The sequence below is a fragment of the Calliphora vicina genome, chromosome 3 (assembly GCF_958450345.1).
Source record: "Calliphora vicina chromosome 3, idCalVici1.1, whole genome shotgun sequence".
Lineage (NCBI taxonomy): Eukaryota > Metazoa > Arthropoda > Insecta > Diptera > Calliphoridae > Calliphora > Calliphora vicina.
The window spans coordinates 55,702,023-55,722,443 of NC_088782.1; the positions used below are offsets into that span (position 1 = coordinate 55,702,023).

The 20,421-nt window shown below is 31.4% G+C and overlaps 1 protein-coding gene across 3 annotated transcripts in view; it reads right to left on the reverse strand.

The window, feature by feature from the left end:
- Pura (Puratrophin-1-like) overlaps positions 1-20,421 on the reverse strand; it is a 106,894-nt gene that overhangs the window by 57,815 nt on the left and 28,658 nt on the right. For 2 of the 3 annotated variants that reach the window (XM_065506460.1, XM_065506458.1), the window contains exons 5-6: positions 11,181-11,763; positions 6,916-7,899 (exon numbers count right to left, since the gene is read on the reverse strand). In XM_065506460.1, the coding sequence (XP_065362532.1) occupies positions 6,916-7,899; positions 11,181-11,763 (1,567 nt within the window). The remainder of the gene's footprint in view (positions 1-6,915; positions 7,900-11,180; positions 11,764-20,421) is intronic. The other variant, XM_065506459.1, reaches the window with a different exon arrangement.

Here is a 20,421-nt window from a genome sequence, read left to right on the forward strand (position 1 = left end):
AAATTATTGAAATTTTAAAAGAAAATTTTTTTTTGCTCTTTTACTTAGTGTAGGGTATTATATGGTCGGGCTTGACCGACCATACTTTCTTACTTGTTTTTAATTAAAGAAATAAAGCCAACGATTTTTATGGTCGATATCTGATTTTGTTTCTACATGTAGTAGCTTTGCGATAAAGCAATAAATCTGACCAATTTCTGCCGTTTTCTATTTTTCATGATTTTTTTAAAACAAAAAAATTAGCTATTTTCACATAAAAAATATATTTTTAGCTTCAATTTGTTATTATAACTCCGAAACTGTTGAGCCGATTGAAACGCAATATATATGTGAAAATTTACACATAGCATGGGGATAATATTTTCAAAATTCAATCAATCGAAAAAAGAACAAAAATGGTAAAATTTTATAATTCTATGGAGAAGTTTTTTTTTAATTTTTTTTTTAATTGTGAATTTTTTAGAAGTTTTTCCACATAATTTATGATAACTCAAAAAGAGTTAGTCCGATATTGTAAAAGTAAACTTAGAAGAGTTTAAATTTATATAACTTTTAATCCGTTATTTCTTGTGTTTTAATCGGCTCTGTAGTTTTGGAGTTATAATAACAAATTTAAGCAAAAAATATATTTTTTAAGTGAAAATACCAAATTTTTGTGTTTTGAAAAACTCATGGAAAATCGAAAATGGCAGCAATTGTTCAGGTTTATTGCTCTGTCGCAAACCCATATATAATAGTAACAAAATGAGATATCGGTCATAAAAATCGATGGATTCTTTTTGAATTTATTCTCAATTAAGTGAATTCGCTCATTTTCACAAAGTTTTAGTTTTTTGTTTGATATACATAAAATTGAGTAGTTAATGTTCTTCATTACATTAACTACTCCATCGATAAATACATATACAGCTGGAACTCTACTGAAACTCTTGACCTAACTCAGTTGCTAAAAACTTAAGTGGTGAGAATGTATTTGTAAAAAAAACTATGTGAAAACAAAAACAACAATTTATTGGTTTGATTTTTTTTCTAGTTTTGGCTCTATGTGTATTTCTCTATGCTTCCGTCTTTAACCTATTCTATATCGATATTTTTTAAGCTAAGTGTTCAACAATCCCAAAGCTTGTTAGCATTTTACCAGCCCCGTGCCAAATATGGACTTTATGTTTTTGATGAAATTAGCAAATAAACATTTTTAGATAAACATGATCGGACTTGGCCGACTTGTATTGAATGTAGGGCATTTATGATCGATACTAACTTTATATGCTTTTTATATAATTAATGGTATTTTTGACATAATTTGTGTGCAGGTTAAATCCTGTTACGCATTTAAAATAAATCGTATGCCGCCGAATCATTAATAATATTTGAAAATTGATTTGGTGGGCGTGATTGTAACTGTCACATACTCGAACAATGATTAACTTTTAAAACGTTAAAAACGTTTTGTCTTTTTCAAAAATTCCGCCAAAGGTTAATAGCAGATTTATTTTTTTTTGTTTTGTTGCTGCCAGAGCACCCAACAAAAACCATATTCATATGAATAGTACGTTAACTTAAATAGAGTTGCGTGTGAACGTAATTACTGCACCTTTTACGTTGTCATGTACGTGAGTAAAAAAATTATGCATGAATAGTTATAAAATGTACGAATATGTATGTTTTCCTAAAATATGTTTAAGTACCTCATACAAATGAACATCGTTCATATGATGATATTAATGTTTTCTTAAGTTTTTATGAATATTCAAGATACCTTTGTAACATTTCTTATGTTTTGTTTCAAGACAATATAAATGACACTAGATTATTGTACATATGATGTCGCTTATTTTACTTATTTCATACTCGCATATATGCATGCACTCATGCTGTGCAAAGAAGTATTTTCAGAAATTCAAATGAAAATTTAAATTTAAAGACATCTGTTAATGTCGATTTTTATCTGCTTATTGCATTGTGTTGCCTTTAGCCAGCTTTACAGAACTTAAGCCCTTTTTTAACAAAGGTCAAGCTTTTTCTTAACAGTGACAGAGAAATGTTTATAAGAGGTATTATATTTATTAAAAGTTTGGCCAGTCGAATGAAGGTATTAATTGTTTGATTTATTATAGATTTTGTGGAAATAGCAAGAGACGAATAGTCTTACATTAATGGTCGCTGATTCTATGGGTAGTTCTGTTTCAAACCGAGAAAATTTTGACACAACTTCTTTAGAACTTTCTCATAAAATGTTTACTCATGGAACTTCATCATGTACAGAGAAAACATATGGTTAGTAGCAACCGAATTTGTTGTCAATCGAATGATTCTACCTTAGTGACCCAATTTTACAGTTGCTACTACAAAATTTTGGAAAGGGTAACAAAAAGTTTGATTGCTTCAACCGAAATTCTTCTTTATCAACTTACTTTCTGTTGATAGAACCGAATCATTCGATTGGCAACACATATCACGAATCTGTTTTCTATGTGTGTGTCGACGAGTCAACTTTTCGGGAAGTGATGGCTTAAGTGTAAGAACTTAAAATCGAGAAATAATATTAGACAGACGTTTTGTCTCTTAAGCGCCTACATGTATGGCAAATCAGTTGAAAATGTACGGTACTCCACTATGTTTTAAATCAGAAATTCAGAAAATCTTTGAAATAGTAAATTAAGTTTCTGCCAAAAAAAAATTATTATAACTGAAAAAACACTAAGATTAATGTTCTTTCTAGACAAAGGAGTGAGAAAACTCGGAAAACGAACATAATGGCTTTGAATAGACTGCTTTTATCCATTCGATTAATCGCTTTTAGGGATAGATACTTCTGACTATGGGTACTTCTGTATATAAAGTTTCGAACCAATAAAATCTGCATGGAGGAGTTTTGTCGCCACTCTTTTAGAACCGGGAGGGAGAATCAAAACCGGGTACTACTAACATCTTGGGATGTGCTGCGATACCAGACAGTCAGTCTGCGATTGGGGCGGATGACGACTTTCTAATAACTCGTTATCAGAAGAGAGTATATTTCAAGCTGACGGAGCAGTCCATACTGAGATCTAGACCATAAAGATATAGGATATCAGATTAGGTTAGCAATTGCATCTATCTAATCTATACGATATCTATATAGGTGCATGAATGCCAAATGTATTTTAATGAGATGATGGGACATTCTATACTGGGACTATTTTAGGCGCCTGATCTGTCGCATGACAGGAAGACCGAGTGGCTGATTTAAGTTCTATTATCACGAGGCTACGACATATACTTCGTGGCTTCTATTTATTTTATCGCCGACGATTCGAAGCTTTGGTGTGAGCTCTCTGGATCATGAACGAGTTCTAATATATTTATTGACAGGCCACGGTATAACAGGTACACAACCGAGAAGATTTCTTTTTCGTTTTGAAGATTATTCTAGATGTTGTCATGATAGGGACGAGGAACAGTCTTCCTGTCTATGGAATGCTATTTATACACGAACTAATGGATTTATCGGTAGGCAACTGAGATGGTTGGCAAACATATATCGTTTCGTTTTCGCCACAGAATCCAAATTTCACAACTAGGGAATAAACCAACGTATATTTCATTCGTCGAAGGGTGTATACATACAATTCGATTCTCTTTACTATTTTCGGCTATTATTATTATTACTGATCTTTGCTAGTTTTCACGAACAAAGATTTTTAATAATGAAAAGAGATTCCCATTAGAAAATTTGTCAATACCATGGAAAAATGGTTGTAAATATAATTATGTCGGGAATAAATGCTCATTCTCCAAAAAATCTAAAACAAAATTTAGACAAACATTTTGGTTTATTTAGAGTTACTCCTTCGGTTACCATTGTGGTAAAGTACGATTTGTAAGAACAAATGCTTCTACGTTATGCTCCGTTTTTCTCCTACACTATTTCTTATCTTTCTAAACCACCTTCGACGTCAAACTTTAAACCCTGTCTATTCTTTTGCATATGAAGGCAACATTTGCCATTCATATTCATTCAATTATAGACCAGGCCTGTCTGAGAGTGGAGCAATGAGGCTAAACATGAATGATTCCCTTAATCGGGACCTTGTGACAATCTCCGAATGGGTTTGTGTGAACAGAGTCGACTAAGTATAATGCACACAATACTCAATGTTGTTAAAACACAAGCGCACGACAGATCATGTTGTTTCGTCTGCTCTTGATATTTTAGGCATGCGATGTCTGATGGACAAAACGAATTTTCAAGTGTCGAAAGAAGCATTCAAGTGCCTTGGTTTTCTAAAACGGTGCACAGTGGTACGAGAATAAAAAAAGAGGGAAATAAATCTGTAACTTCTAAACCCTTATGCCGATTTGAATGAGATTTCACATGCACAAGGAGGAAGTGTAGGCGAATATTTGGAACCGCGGTCATAAAAAAACTGGAGTAGGGTTGGTAAAAATGTTGAAAATTAAATTTTCAAATGCGAATATCTCCTAAGCTATAATAGATAATTGATAGCTACGACGAGGAGTGCTCGACGAGGAGATTCTGTATGTGTAATTTTTTTGTAAATCGGAACACAAACGAAGAAATAGGATAATTTTGAACATACCCGAGGTGTTCTACTTTGAGAACCCCTGGTCCCGCTTCTTGTGGGGTCATGAGGTCCAAAAAATTAAACTTAAACTCGACAACATTTCCCTAATTGGACTAAGTGTTTAGAAGTTACAGATTTATTTCCCTCTTTTTTATACCCTTCAGCTTCGTGAGAAGGGTATATATAAGTTTGTCATTCCGTTTGTAATTTCTACAGTTTTCATTTCCGACCCTATAAAGTATATATATTCTGGATCCTTATAGATAGCGGAGTCGATTAAGCCATGTCCGTCTGTCTGTCTGTCTGTCTGTCCGTCTGTCTGTCTGTCTGTTGAAATCAATTTTCTGAAGGCCCCAGATATCTCCGGGATACAAATTTTCAACAATTCTGTCAGACATACTTTCGAGAATTTTGCTATTTAAAATCAGCAAAATCCGTCCATAAATAACGGAGATATGAGCAAAAATCCGAGACAACCTCTGAAAATTTCATCAAAAAACACAATGTATTGCATGCTTTGACAAAAAAACAACAAAACGTATGGCTGGATGTGCAAGCTTTGCGTATTTAGTTTTTTTTTGTGTTTTGTTTCTTTTGGCGTTGTTGTTGTTTTTTATACAACTAAACGTTTGTTTGGTTGTGTGTTGGTTTTTTTGACAAAAAAACAACAAAACGTATGTTTGGATGTGCAAGCTTTGCGTATTTTGTTTTTTTTTTGTGTTTTGTTTCTTTTGGCGTTGTTGTTGTTTTTTATACAACTAAACTTTTGTTTGTTTGTGTGTTGGTTTTTTTGACAAAAAATCAACAAATAATATGTTTGAATGTGCATGCTTTGCGTATTTTGTTTTTCTTTTGTGTTTTGTTTCTTTTGGCGTTGTTGTTGTTTTTTATACAATTAAACGTATGTTTGGATGTGTGTTGGTTTCATTGCCTTGCGTATTTTGTTTTTGTTTTTTCTTTTGGTGTTCTGTTTCGTTTGGCGTTGTTGTTGTTTTTTGTGTTCTTGATAAATTTAGGATGATGTACGCTGAAAGTGGGCAATGTACATACATATATACTAAAAAATATAATAATGCATCCACAACAAAGGTGAAGGGTATATAAGATTCGGCATAGCCGAATATAGCACTCTTACTTGTTTTCTCATACCACTGTGCGGTGTAGGAAATACTTCACTGTATCTGATTTCCTTACTATTTACACCACTTATATCCGACCCAAAATGGAATACAACTCTCATGTATGGGCCGGTGCTTCGAAGTCTATTTTGGAATTACTCGACCGCGTACAGGAGAAGTGAAGGTGCTTATCGGTGACAGTGGATTATCCAGCTCTATTGACTCACTGGAATATCGTCGCAATGTGGGTTGTGTTACACTGTTCTATAGATACAACAATGGAATATGCTCTGCAAAAATTAGGGAACTCGTTCCCGAAACCCTTAGGTTTTTACGAAATATTCGTGATCGACTGGACAGTGGATCACACAACGCATTACAGGGAAATTCGTTTTTTAGCCCTACAGTCCGTATGTGGAATAAACTTCATGCTGAAGTCTTTCCTGTCACTTTTAATATAGGGAAATTCAAATCAAATGTAATCAAACACTTCTCCTTCTATCCTCCCTCCTATAACCTATTTTTCCAGTTCCATCACAATGTATTGCATGAGTGCTGCTTCAAAAAAAAAAAAACGATATCAATAACGACCCAGAATATACGTTGAAATGATAAAGTTTAAGACTCGTTCACTTCAAAATGATGAATTGTTTCTTTCATCGTTTTCGCATAAATAAGGTTTTGGCTTGTTCGAGAGTGATAATTTTTGATCGTCTTTTTCTATTTTTAATATTCTATTTATTATAGATTTTACTTAAAATTGAGACCAAGTTCAAAATAAAAACGATAGTTAATATCATGAATAATGTGAATTCCCAGTCAAAAGTCTAACTAAAATTTCAAAACACTTATTAATCTTAATCTTTTAATACACTAGAAATTAAAAACTCCTATTTAACGTTGCCTCAATGTCACTACATTGTGTTGCAAACACAAATCAATTTAAAACATAAAACAAAAACTAAGCATTTATCAAACCTAGAGCAAACAACAAATTCAATTCATGTTAAACACATACAATAAATGGGAATTTTCAAAGAAACCAAAAACACAAAATAAAACTTTTAAATAGTTGAAAATAAATGATCATATCGGATCATATTCCACAAGATAAATTAATAGATGGAATGATCAACAAATCAAATGGTTTAACAAAGCAAAAGAGAAAAAAATAATAAAAAAAAGAAACACAACAAAAGCTACAGTAATGTTGACGACCATTGACTTACCTCATTAATTTCATCTTCAAGAGCACGTTGGCGTGTTAATTCGCGTAAATGTTCGCGACGTTGTTCGGTGAGTTGTTCCAGACGCTTGGCGGCACGATCAATTTCATTGAATAATAATGTTACCTTCTGTAGTCTAATTGCAACATCAATGTTACCAATGGTCGTTGTTGTTGTTGCCACGTTGTGATTATTATTGTTGTTGTTGTGGATAAAGTTGCTGCTGCTGTTGTTGTTGCTGGTATAATTGGCGCTTACACGACTAGCTGTGGTGGTAGAAGATGTTTGTGAGTTGGATGAATAAATGGATGACTTAATGATGGGATTTGCTGATGTTGTTGTGGTTATTTGGGTTTGTAATAATGTTGCTGTTGCTGCTGCTTGTTTTGATGATGATGATGATTTGGTTGCTATTGTTGAAATATTGTGACTAATCTGACTTTGATTTTGGTTGCTTTGGTAATTAAAGCTATAACTGCTGCTACCGCTACCCATGATCTTGTTACGATTGTATAAACTGCCGCTACTGCTACAAAGAGTTGCTGTGGTCTTGAGACTGCCACCATAACCACCGCCAGTTCCACTTCCACTACAACTACCGCTACTGCTATTATTAATGTGGCTGTTGTTAATAGTTTTCGCCAATTCCTGCAGCCGTATCATGGTGGCTGTACTACGTTTGCGCAAATTATGCAATTCAGAATCCATAAGTGCACGACTTAAGGCTCTATGTTGAGCATACAACTGACGCCTGGTTGGCAAACCTTGTAGGTCAGCACAGCGTATGTCATTTAAAGCAGCCACCAAACGATGTGCTGCACCCGTACACTGATTATAAAATGGTTCATATTGCATGAAGAAATCACGCCACTTCCGTGCGTCATGATGATGTAAACCACATAGACGTCCACTAGGTGTCTGAGATGGTGCAACACTTGTCGTGACTTCATCAATACTAATGAATTTGATCGTATGTGTTTGAGATTTCTGCAAAAAAGAGACGAGGAAAAAAAACTCATTTTAAAATGGTAAAATAAATTGGTTAAAACACAACGATTATGGCAATTGATTTATTTCGTTATTTTCATTTATTTATTTAATTATTTGTTTATTTATTTCTTCAGTTTGGTTTAGTTTTCTCGATTCTGTTCTTTTTTTTTCTCATTAAATTGCAGGTTAATTGAGGTTTTCTGTGCTTTAGAGGCGTGTGGTGTGGCGTTAACTAAAGTTTAATAATAAAAAAATAAAAAGACACCCTGAATCGTTTACAACTATTTTAATGGTTTGAATTGTGTAAATTTACCGTGAGACTATAACGATTTATTTAATGACAACTTATTTAATGTACTTTTCTAATTTTGGCTTTTGATAGGTTTTCATTAAATAAATACTAATAAATACTCATTTAAAAACTAGTTTTTGTACACTCAAAAAATCGAATTAATTGAATTTTTTTTTTAGTTTTAAAACAATTCGTTAATTGATAGGTGGGACATAAATATACAATGTATATTAAAGTGATTTACAGAAAGAAGTTGCAAATGTACCCCCTTTAAAATGAAGATTGATAACATTTTATATGATTTGTAAAATATTTCGGCCCAATGTTACGTTCTTATGACTAGCATTTGTCTGTAAAAATAATCCTTTCCCTAAACATGCGATAATGTGTTGAACAGCATAGTCTACACTTTTCTTTTTATTGGTTGAACTAATGAACTGTTTTTTTTGGAATTTGGAATTGGAATTGATGTCCATAACAAAAAACCGCCATATCTAAAAAACCATCAAAAGATTGAGCAAAATTAAAAAAATAATTCAATAAATCTGAATATCTCTTCACCTAATAGATATAAGCTATACATGTAATGGTATTTTTTGTAGGACTGTTTATATTTAAAATGTCAGCTCATTCTGATTTTTGAAGATCTTTTATACCCTACACCACCATAGTGGGGAGGGTATTATGCGTTTGTGCAGATGTTTGTAACGCCCAAAAATATTAGTCTAACACCCACCTTAAAGTATACCGATCGACTTAGAATCACTTTCTGAGTCGGTTAAACGATGTCCGTCCGTTCATCCGTCCGTCTGGTTAGCTGGCTGGCTGTCCATGTAAACCTTAAGCGCAGAGTACAGGTCGCAATTTTCAAGATATTTCGATCAAATTTGGTACATATTATTTTTTCTGCCCAAGGACCAAGCTGGCTGAAATCGGTCCATTGAAACTGGCTGAAATCGGTCCATTATTTCACCTAGCCCCCATACAAATGTCCTCTCGAAATTGGACTTTATCGGTCATAAATGTTTAATTTATAAATGTATCTCCACAAATTGCGCTCCAAATAAGTTTTATATATACAAAATTCATGTCACCAAATTTTGTTACGATCGGCATATAATTAGTCATAGCTCCCATATAGACGCGCTTCCGAAAATCACTTTAACGTGCATAAATCGCTTAAAAATGTTGGTATACTCAAAAAATTCAACATAGTTAACTTTCATATAGACATAAATCAGACGATCAAATTTCATGGTGATCGGTCCATAATTGGTCATAGCCCCCATATAAGGCCCACTTCCAAAAATCACTCAAAAATATAAAATTTTAAAAGAAAAAAGTTTTTGCTCTTTTACTTAGTGTTGGGTATTATATGGTCGGGCTTGACCGACCATACTTTCTTACTTGTTTTTTTTTTAAATTTGAGACGGGAGGTGACCAATTTTGAGGGTCTACGACTGGCTCCCATTTGCATTAGGAAGCTGAACAAACGTAGGTCGAAAATACCACAGCCCTAACCATGTGAAATTTCGTAACCATATCTCTAATAGTTCCCGAGCTACCGAATTATTTTCAAAAAAATCATTTCGGTGGATATTTCCTTTCTTTTTACCATTTTCAAATTTGTTGCATTAACATTAATAAAAACAAGTAGTTCGGGTTAACATTTTTTTTCCGATTTTGACCCATTGTAGGTCCATCTTACTTAATGCGGGATTTACATAAAAAATGCGGGATTTACAATAGATGGCGTATCTTTTGAAAGCGATTTTTGTTTTTAATAACTTATATCTCGATTTGAAGAGTACATATCAGCCATTTACTCTCACTTAGTTATTTAACATTACACTATAACAACAACGAATCGTCATATGCTGGAAGTTTTGCTTTACTTCTATAATTTTAAAAAAAAGTGCCGCTGAAGATCACCATTGCTTATGCTGAATGTGTTAAATCGGTTTCAAAGTGCGGGGGATGGTTAATGCGGTTCAGAAGTTGTGGGTTTGATACAGCCAAAAAAGTTCTTGGACTCAAAAAATTAGCAGTTTGGCTGGGAATACATATGTTGTCAGAAAGATGGGAAAAGGTCATAGATAACAATGGCCTATACTTTGAATAAAATTATATTATACAAATGTTTCAAAATAAAATCTAAAAATTTTAAAGCAGCTCGATTTTTCAGTCATACACCCAATATATACCCTCATTCACCAATTTTGGTGGTGGTGGGTATAATAATTGCAAACAAATGGGAAATTCTACTAATAATTTAGCTTTAATCAAACAAATAATAATGAACATTTGCTTGTAAATATTGAGTCATTCTTTTGGCAACAAAAACAAACGCCTCTAATTGTCCAAGATAATTAAGATCACAGTTAATACTCTTAAAAGTTTTTTTTTTTAAATGTCTAAATCTTAATCACACAGTCTTGGTAAACAAATTAGGTCATACCGCCCTTTTTTGTGACAAACCGTTTATCTCAAAAGCATTTGTTGTCAAGGTGGGCCGGGTGTCAAATTTTGTTGAAAATTACACACATCACTTTGTGTTTTAAATACCCAGAATATGAGATGTCGGTTTATAACAAACAATATAAAAATACTTAAAAACAACAAGAAAATTGTCTTCTAATTGTTGTTAACCTTTTGTAGCCATGCTTCTACAATAAGGTCACAAACAAAAAACGTAAATATTTTGAAATAAAATGCACAACAATTTTAACGGTGTTAAACATTTTGTCATGATCTCTATTAAGCCAATCTACTGATCATGCGATCAATTGAAAATTTACTTTGTGTTTTTTTTTTAGTTTTGCGCAAAGTAATTTTTCACTTGAAATAAGTTACATAAGTGTCATTTATCATATCGAGTTTAAAATCGAAATCGTGTCTTAAAAAATATGTATAAAACGAAAATATAGTTATGAAAAGAACTAGTTCAATGACGTTTAATTTATTTGAAATTCTGATGGGAACATACCTTATTACTGCAGTGATTGCCATTTGTATCAGTTGCCTTTGGAGTTTCAGTTAAATTGGTGGTGGCTGTAAGTTCACTGCTGCTGCTGCTGCTGCTAGAGGTGCTGGCATCGATAACATTGTCGTCAGCGTTTACATTTTTATTTGAAGTTGGCAGTAAATTGGTATCGAGACAAATGGCAAGTAATTCACAATACGCAATGTGCCGTGTTAGGAGTTTTAAACTTTGGCTAATTAAATCGATTACGCACAGGTGTTGCGATTTTTCGATGGCAATTAAAATTGTAAATGTTACTTGTTGCTGCTGTGTTTGTAAATGTTCAGTTGGTTGATGTTTTTGTTGTTGTTGTTGCATGCTGATGTTGTTGTTGTCATTTAAGGAGGTACATGTTGCTTTTGTAGATGTTGTCACCGTTGTTTTCGTTGACAATTGTGTATTTGTTGCTGCATATTGTGATGTTGTTAATTGATTTGATTGCTGTAATGGTGCTGGTGGTGCTGATGTTGCTGGTTGTATTGCTGCTATTGTTGCTTGTGATCTTTGAGCTGCATTTGATATCGTCTTACCATTTAAATGATTGCTGCTTTGCACACACATGGAAAACAAAAAACACAATTAAAATAATTTAATAATAGTTGTTGTTAGAAAAAAAACACATAAAAATTGTATCTTGATTTTAAAATATTTTGTTTAGTTTTGTGTCTCCTCTCGTTTACAACTAAATCATTATTATTTATAGGTCATAAAAATATTTCCCACAAATCTCTGGGCCACATAGAGAAAGAAAGACTTTACATAAAAACTTTATATGCCACAAATATCCTTAATGTCAGTTACATTTCATCTTTACGGCCCAGAGGTGTTATCAAAACACTAACTTTTTTTCTCGTCTTAGCAAAGAGTGTGAAGTGCACTACTACAAATCATGTTGCACAGTCTTACAATAAAAAAGTGTAATGACTGCAACAAATCTAGAATAATTTTAAAACTTATCATTTGTATGAATGTAGTGCAGTTTGGCTTAGGGCTTCTTTGATTTGTAGTAGTTTCGTTTAGTCCCCCTTTTTTTGTGTGTTTGCTTGTTGCCAAACAACCTGTATTCTTGATCTGACATAAATGTCAGTCAAAGAATTTTAACTGGTTCTAAGTAAGAGAGCACAGTGGTTACTTTGGAGTTAGAAATTACGTTTACAAGCAAATCGAAATGTGTACATAATTGTAGTTCTAATGAGATATAAAAGACAAAAATTGGTTAAAGTTATTAAAAATTGTCTCAGGCAACAAGAACAAGAAATGTACACAGAAAAAACTATTTCTTAAACCGTTTCAATTCAAATATTTGTCACATATTGATCTGGTTTCAATTATTTCATAATTGAATCAAGTATTCATGTGCTCAAAAACAAAATTTTCTGATATTTTCTATTGAATTTTGGGTTTTGAATTTGATAAATTTGACAATTGAATATACAATTTTTGTTATTGGATGAAATTTAAATACAAAAATTATTGAATAGATAATTTTCGTAATTGAAAACACATTTTTGTTATTTTTTGTGTTTTCATATTTACTTGTATATGAGTTTTTGTCTTCGTAGGATATTGTTATCCTAATCCCACGTACGACCAAAAAAATATAATTTTTTAACGGTAGTTTCAAAACTCCAATTTAAACTTTTTTAAAATTTTGTGAAACACATTTCAGAAATTTTTGATAATCACGTTGGAATTTATTAAGAACATAATAGGGAATAAAAATATGAAAAATGTATGACAATACCTCCTATAGTTTTTCCGTACCTGGGATTTAAATTTTGCGATTTTCGAGAAAAAGTAATTTTTTGGCCATATTTAGGCGAATGTGCCGAATTTCTTTATTGTTATGAATTGAGTGTAAAGAATATTACAGTCCAGGCAATTCGGCAATCGGAAAGCGTTAACACTTAAATCGTGAAGGTCAAAGGTAAAATTTTGCAATATTTGGAATTTCTAAATGAATGAAAACGAGATATTATATATTTTTGGGCCGATTTTAATGATACTTGAGAAAAATATACCTTATCTTCGGTAACATTATACCTTCAAAGCTATTTTTATTTAAAAAACAAGTAAGAGTACTATATTCGGCCGTGCCGAATCTTAAATACCCTCCACCTAAATATGGTATAACAATTGAAATAATATAACAATTGTTAGAAATACTAGTTTACGATATTTTATTTAAAATGTACAAAAAATTGTTTTTAATTCAGCAATTTATAATTTAAGTTCCTATTAGAACGTATGAAATTTAATAATTTATATACATAATAATTAGTTAATACGTTTGGATCAACATTTTTCCCTGTTGAACTCAAGTGAAGAAACAGAGTATAAAAAAGGGTATACAAATACATATATTTGGTCAAATTTCAAAATATTTGGTTGAGGGACTTATATGGGAGCTATAACTATTATGATTTGATTGTCATAAAATATTTTAACGTGATTTTGATGGACTTATATGAGTGTTGTGGCCAATTGTGTACCGATATTCACAAAATTCAGTATTTTTGAATACAAATTACTGATCTGTGTACTATTTTGGTTCAATATATGGAAGATATGACCTATTATAGTCCTAAGTATATGAGGGCTATTTTTATAGAATTTCATATAAACAACACTATTAAAAAAAGTGGACCTTATATGGGAGCTATGCCGAATTATGGACGAATATTTAAAAAATCTTGTAGCTTGATTCTTGGATACAAATTACTGATCGGTAAAATTTTGGTTCAGTACAGATTTTTTTGGATAGTTGTGCAGGCTAATGTGTTTTCCTGAAGTGGTTCTTATATGGAGGCTTTGACCAATAATGGGCCTACCATCATAAAATTTGGTACATCGATTTTTGTATATATTGAATAAATTTGTTTCGAATTTCAACCTGATAACTATATTTGTAACAAATTTATGAGGATTTTATTGATTTTCGGGAGTGGACCTTATATGGAAGCAATGGTTAAATATGGACCGATATTCAAAGAATTCAGAAGAATGATTACTGGATACAAATTACTGACCTGTGCGTTATTTCATTTTGATATCGATATGTTTTAAATATTTTTTAAGGTTAATATCTTTTTCGGAAATGGGCCTTATAGGGGACCTATGACCAATTTTCAGCCAACCTGCATGCAATTTAGTACAGTGATTTCTATGTATATGAGTATTATTTTTGTCGAATTTTAGCATGATAAAGATATTTATAAGAGATTTATGAGTACTTAACTGATTTTCGGAAGTGGACCTTATATGGGAGCTATGGTCAAATATGAACCGATATTCACAAAGTCCTGTAGTATGATTTCTAAGTATAAATTATGGATCTATGTAAAATTTTGTTTTGATATTGATATTGTGTTTTTCGGAAGTGGTCCTTATATGGGAGCTATAACCAATTATCGGCCGATCTTCATAGAATTAGGTACAGCGATTTTGGTATATATGGGGACTATTTATGACGAATTTCAACTTAATAGCGATATTTATAAGACATTTATGCTTATTTAAGTGATTTTCGAAAATGAACTTTATATGGGGGCTACGGTCAAATATGGGCCGATCCACAAAAAATTTGGGGTTGTAATTTTTTTAAGCACGAAACTTATTTTTCCAGTATTTTGTGTGGATACTGCAATTTTGTAGGCATTTACAGACCATATAACCATATTTCGGGAAGTAATTTGTATGGGGGCTAGGAGCGATCATGGACCGATTCTTATAATTTTCGCCAGAGTTAGTCCCTTTAATATAAAAATAACGTGTGTGCAATTTTATGGTATTATCTACAATATATTTGCACAAATATGGAAAACTATGTTAAAATTATTAAGTTTTTTTTTAGGTTGTCTCACATTTTGGTTCATAACTCTGGTTCCACTGAACCGATTTTGCTTTTTCAATACCAAACTGCTTAGGAGAACAATAAACATTTTTTTTGTAAGTCTACCAATTTTGTTTGCCTATTTTGGACGTGAGCGTGTTTTACACAGACATACAGACAGACAGACAGACGGACAGACAGACGGACATGGCTCAATCGACTTAGAATTTCATAACGATCAATAATATATATACTTTGTTGGGTCTCAGATGAATATTTCTCAATGTTACACACGGAATGACAAACTTATATATACCCTCATTCACCACTTATGGTGGTGGAGGGTATAAAAAAGCTGATAGGTGTTTGGTACTTTTTCGAAATACTAACCTTTTAGGGGATAAAACGGGTAAAAACTGTATTTTGGTGCCATACATATGGCAATAAACATGGAAACAAATTTTAAATTTTATTCTTTACTTATCAAAAAATAACAACTACGAATTTTGTACTTTTTGGAAATTCGAACCTTTAAGGAATAAAAATTGTGTTTATTTTTGGTAATTTTTCATAAAATTAGTTTTTCTATAAATTGACATATACTACGTTTATACGTAGCCTATTCGCAAATAAAAATTATTTGCAATTAACTAACTCACTGTTTATAAGTCGGAAAATTTATGTTTTTATGTGATGCCGGATGGTAAACTTTAATAAATTGGTAGTAATGTTTTTGTATGATAAATTTTTTATTTTTTAAATGCAAAAATGATAGAATCTAAAATTCATATTTGTCTCGCAATCCAATTAATGCAAAAACACAATGAAATATTTAAAAAAAGTCTTAATAAACTAAAAATGTTAAAACATATGGCAATGCTTAAAATCTTATTTGCAAATAGTGTCGTTAATCAGGAATTGTTTTCGTGAGTTAGCTATTCGCAAATAAAAAATTAATTCACTGTTTATGCGGCAAATTTTTCTAATTGCAATATTTTTATTTGCGAATAAGCCGTGCGTATAAACTTAGTAATAGATACATATATGAATATTTTATTAAGAGCTCCTATTACGATACAGAAATTTAATTGAATAACATTTTACTACCGGGAAAATACATTTTATTTGAAATTATTAAGCCAATTATGACAATTTTTTGTAACTGAATTCATACAAAATTTAACTAACAGAGTGTTATTTGGAACTCAAGTGCCAAGGAGTACATTGTTCCAAATCTGGGTAAACAATTTGGTACTTTTTTTTAAATGTATTTTTTCTTGAGCACATTAACACAGATTTGAATCATTTCAGACTGTGTCTGTATTACAATAAATTTTGGTAAAATGGAGTATTTTTAAAATTTCAAGCTTTACGGGTGATCAAGAAGGAAAAGGGAAATTGGTAATCTTCTCCTAATGGCACTTTTTTAATATTTTGAAATGCTAGTTAAATATAAATGTTTGCATTTATTAAATTATTTGAATTACAATGTATATAGAATTTAATTTTTAAAATCATTAATTAAATTGTATCTCTTTACCATTCAGCACGAATTAATTCATTGTCTTAATTCCTTAGGCCGGGTAACTTATCAATATTTTAAACATAGTCAAGGCTTAGGTTAGGTTAGGTTGATTAAGCCTTAACTATGTTTAAAATTTTGATTAGTTACCCGGTCTTAGTAATTTAAATGTATTGAATTCAGTATTTATGATTTTTCATTTAAATACAGTTTTATTTTCTGACTTTCTGGTTGAATTTTCCGTTTTGGTGTATTCAGGGACTTATAGTAAAATTTCATGGATAATATTTTTGCGGAACATTATAACCCCATAAATCCCTGTTTTTATGTTTTTTTTTGCTCTTTTTTAAAAGAAGAACAAAAAAGACCCATGCCTTGAGGATTTAGAGGGTTAACATATTCTACAAAAATGTTCTCCGTAATATTTTACATAAATTTGCTGAACACATTTTATACCTAAAATGTAAGAATCACATGGTTTCTTATGCCGATTAACAATAAGAATGTGCCAGAGTTGGGAAACTTTAATCCACCTCAAATGAAATTCAGATGTAAACTTTCAAAACGCCGATACACGTGTCTTTTTTTTTGTTTATTGGTCGGAACTTGTAATTTAATATTTTTTTAATATGATCGAGAATTCTCTTTTTATACCCTTCACCTTCGTGAGAAGGGTATATATAATTTTGTCATTCCGTTTGTAAATTCCACAATATAATTTTCCGACCCTATAAAGTATATATGTATACTCTGGATCCTTACAGATAGCGGAGTCGATTAAGCCATGTCTGTCTGTCTGTTGAAATCAATTTTCTGAATACCCCAGATATCTACGGGATCCAAATCTTAAATAATTCTGTCAGACATGCCTTCGAAAAGTTTTCTATTTAAGGTATGAGGAAAAAACTATATATCTGGATTACTAAGTCATTAATATAGACAACTAGCTGACCCGGTGCGCTTCGCCACCCCAATTAGAAGAAAGAAATAGTACTATCAAGTCGCACTTTGTGAATCTAATTTAAATGTCTAATTTCATATTTCTGGGTCCATTATTATAGAAAATGCAAAATGTGTTCCTAATTTTAAATTTTTAGGTTTATTATTATAAAATATTCAAAAAGTACCATTGCAATAAGGAAATAGTACCATTGATTATCACTTTTAAATTCGCATTCACTAAACCATAACCCGTCAAGTTTGAAATTTAGATTTGTATATCATTTCATATATTATCAACTAATTTTGTTTCTATAATACTTAAGATTTAATAAATTATAACAAAACCGAAACCGATCGGTTTTTAATTTTTTAAAACCGAAACCGCGGTTTTGAAATTCTTCGATTTTTTGGAAACTCTAGGTCCATTATTATAGGAAATTCAAAAAAGTACCATTAGAATATATAAAAAGTACCAAAAATCCCCCACTTGTGGTTTCCTACTCACTCGGGTCCATATAAGCTTAATTGGTGAAGAAATTACAAAAAGTACCATTCGAATAAAGAAAAAGTACCAAAAAGTCTCCCCTAGAATTCTAACTCACTTAGGACCATGTATGCTTAATTTCATGTTTTAAGTCCATTGCTATAGAAAATTAAAAAAAAGTACCATTAGAATAAACAAAAGGTACCATGAGGTATCCGCTTGAATTTTCAATCACTTAGGACCATATACGCTTAATTTCATATTTCTAGGTCCATTATATTACAGAAAATTCAAAAAGTACCATTAGAATATAGAAGAAGTACCAAAAAGCACCCACTTGTAGTTGACCACCCACTCGGGTCCGTATAACCTTTATTTAATGTTTATAGGTTCATTGGTGAAGAAATTACAAAAAATACCATTTGAATAAAGAATAAGTACCAAAAAGTCTCCCCCTAGACTTCTCACTCACTTAGGACCATATATGTTTAATTTCGTGTTTCTAAGTCCATTGTTATAGAAAATTCAAAAAAGTACCATTATAATATAGAAAAAGTACTAAAAAGTATACACTTGTGGTTTTCCAGTCACTCGGGTTCATATAAGCTTTATTTCATGATTCTACGTTCATTGCTGAAGAAATTAAAAAAAGTACCATTCGAATAAAGAAAAAGTACCAAAAAGTCACCCCTTAGAATTCTCACTCACTTAGGACCATATATGCTTAATTTCATGTTTTTAAGTCCATTGCTATAGAAAATTAAAAAAAGTATCATTAGAATAAACAAAAAGTACCATAAAGTATCCGCTTGAATTTTCAATCACTTAGGATATACACATATATACACATATACGCTTAATTATATTATAGAAAATTCAAAAAGTACCATTAGAATATAGAAAAAGTACCAAAAAGCACCCACTTGTAGTTTCCCACTCACTCGGTTCCATATAAGCTTTATTTCATGTTTCTAGGTTCATTGGTGAAGAAATTACAAAAAGTACCAATCGAATAGGAAAAAGTACCAAAAAGTCTCCCCCTAGAATTATCACTTACTTAGGACCATATATGCTTAATTTCATGTTTCTAAGTCCATAGTTATAGACAATTCAAAAAGTACCATTAGAATAAAGAAAAAGTCCCAAAAAGTCTCCCCCTAGAATTCTCACTCACTTATGACTATATATGCTTAATTTCATGTTTCTAAGTCCATAGTTATAGAAAATTCAAAAAAGTACCATTAGAATATAGAAAAAGTACCAAAAAACCCACACTTGTGGTTTCCCACTCACTCGGTTTATATATAAGCTTTATTTCATGTTTCTAGGTTCATTGGTGAAGAAATTACAAAAAGTACCATTCCAATAAAGAAAAAGTACCAAAAAGTCTCTCCCTAGAATTCTCACTCACTTAGGACCATATATGTTTAATTTCATGTTTCTAAGTCCATTATTATAGAAATTTCAAAAAAGTACCATTAGAAGAACAAAAAAGTACCTATAGTACAGTTCACACATTTTGGTACCTAAATATTATCCCCTATTCCTAACACTAACTTCACTCAAATACATATCAGCTAACTTTAATCTAGATAACTGAAATAATTTAAAATGTTAAAAAAGTACCATTAGGAGAAAAGTACCAATTTCCCTTTTCTTACTTGAACACCCCTTAAGTTTGAAATTTAAAAATAATCCATTTTGCCAAAATTGTTTATGCTATAGGCATGTATCAAAATATTAAAATCTGTGTTAATGTGCCCAAGAATAAATATGTTTTAAAAAAATTACCAAGCTGTTTACCCGGATTTGGCCCAATATACACCTTGGTACTCGAGTTCCAAATAACACCCTGTTAGTTAATTTTTGTATGAATCCAGGAACCAACGTTAAAAAAATTATCAAAATTGGCTTAATTTCAAATATAATGTATTTTCCCGATTTTATCCCCTTTTTGGTACCTTTTTTATCCCCACTGAGGTGGTATAATTTCATTCAAATAAATTTATGTAATAAAATAAATTTCATAATAAAATATTCGTATGTCTATGTCAAATTATAGAAAAACATATTTTATGAAAAAGTACCAAAAATTAACACAATTTTTATCCCTTAAAGGTTCGAATTTCCAAAAAGTACCAAACTTGTATTTTTTATTTTTTGTTAATTAAAGAATACGATTTAAAATTTGTTTCTATGTTTATTAGTTTAAAAGATACATAGGGTGCAAAAAAAGTACCAAAATACAGTTTTTACCCGTTTTCTCCCCTAAAAGTTTCGAATTTCCAAAAAGTACGAAACACCTGTCAGCTTATTTTTGAAATGGAGTAACATGCTATTTTAAGTTTTTTTGTATCTTTATTAGTTTTGAAGATATAAGGTTACCGAATTTACCCGTTTTTACCCTTTTTTACCCCCTAAACGT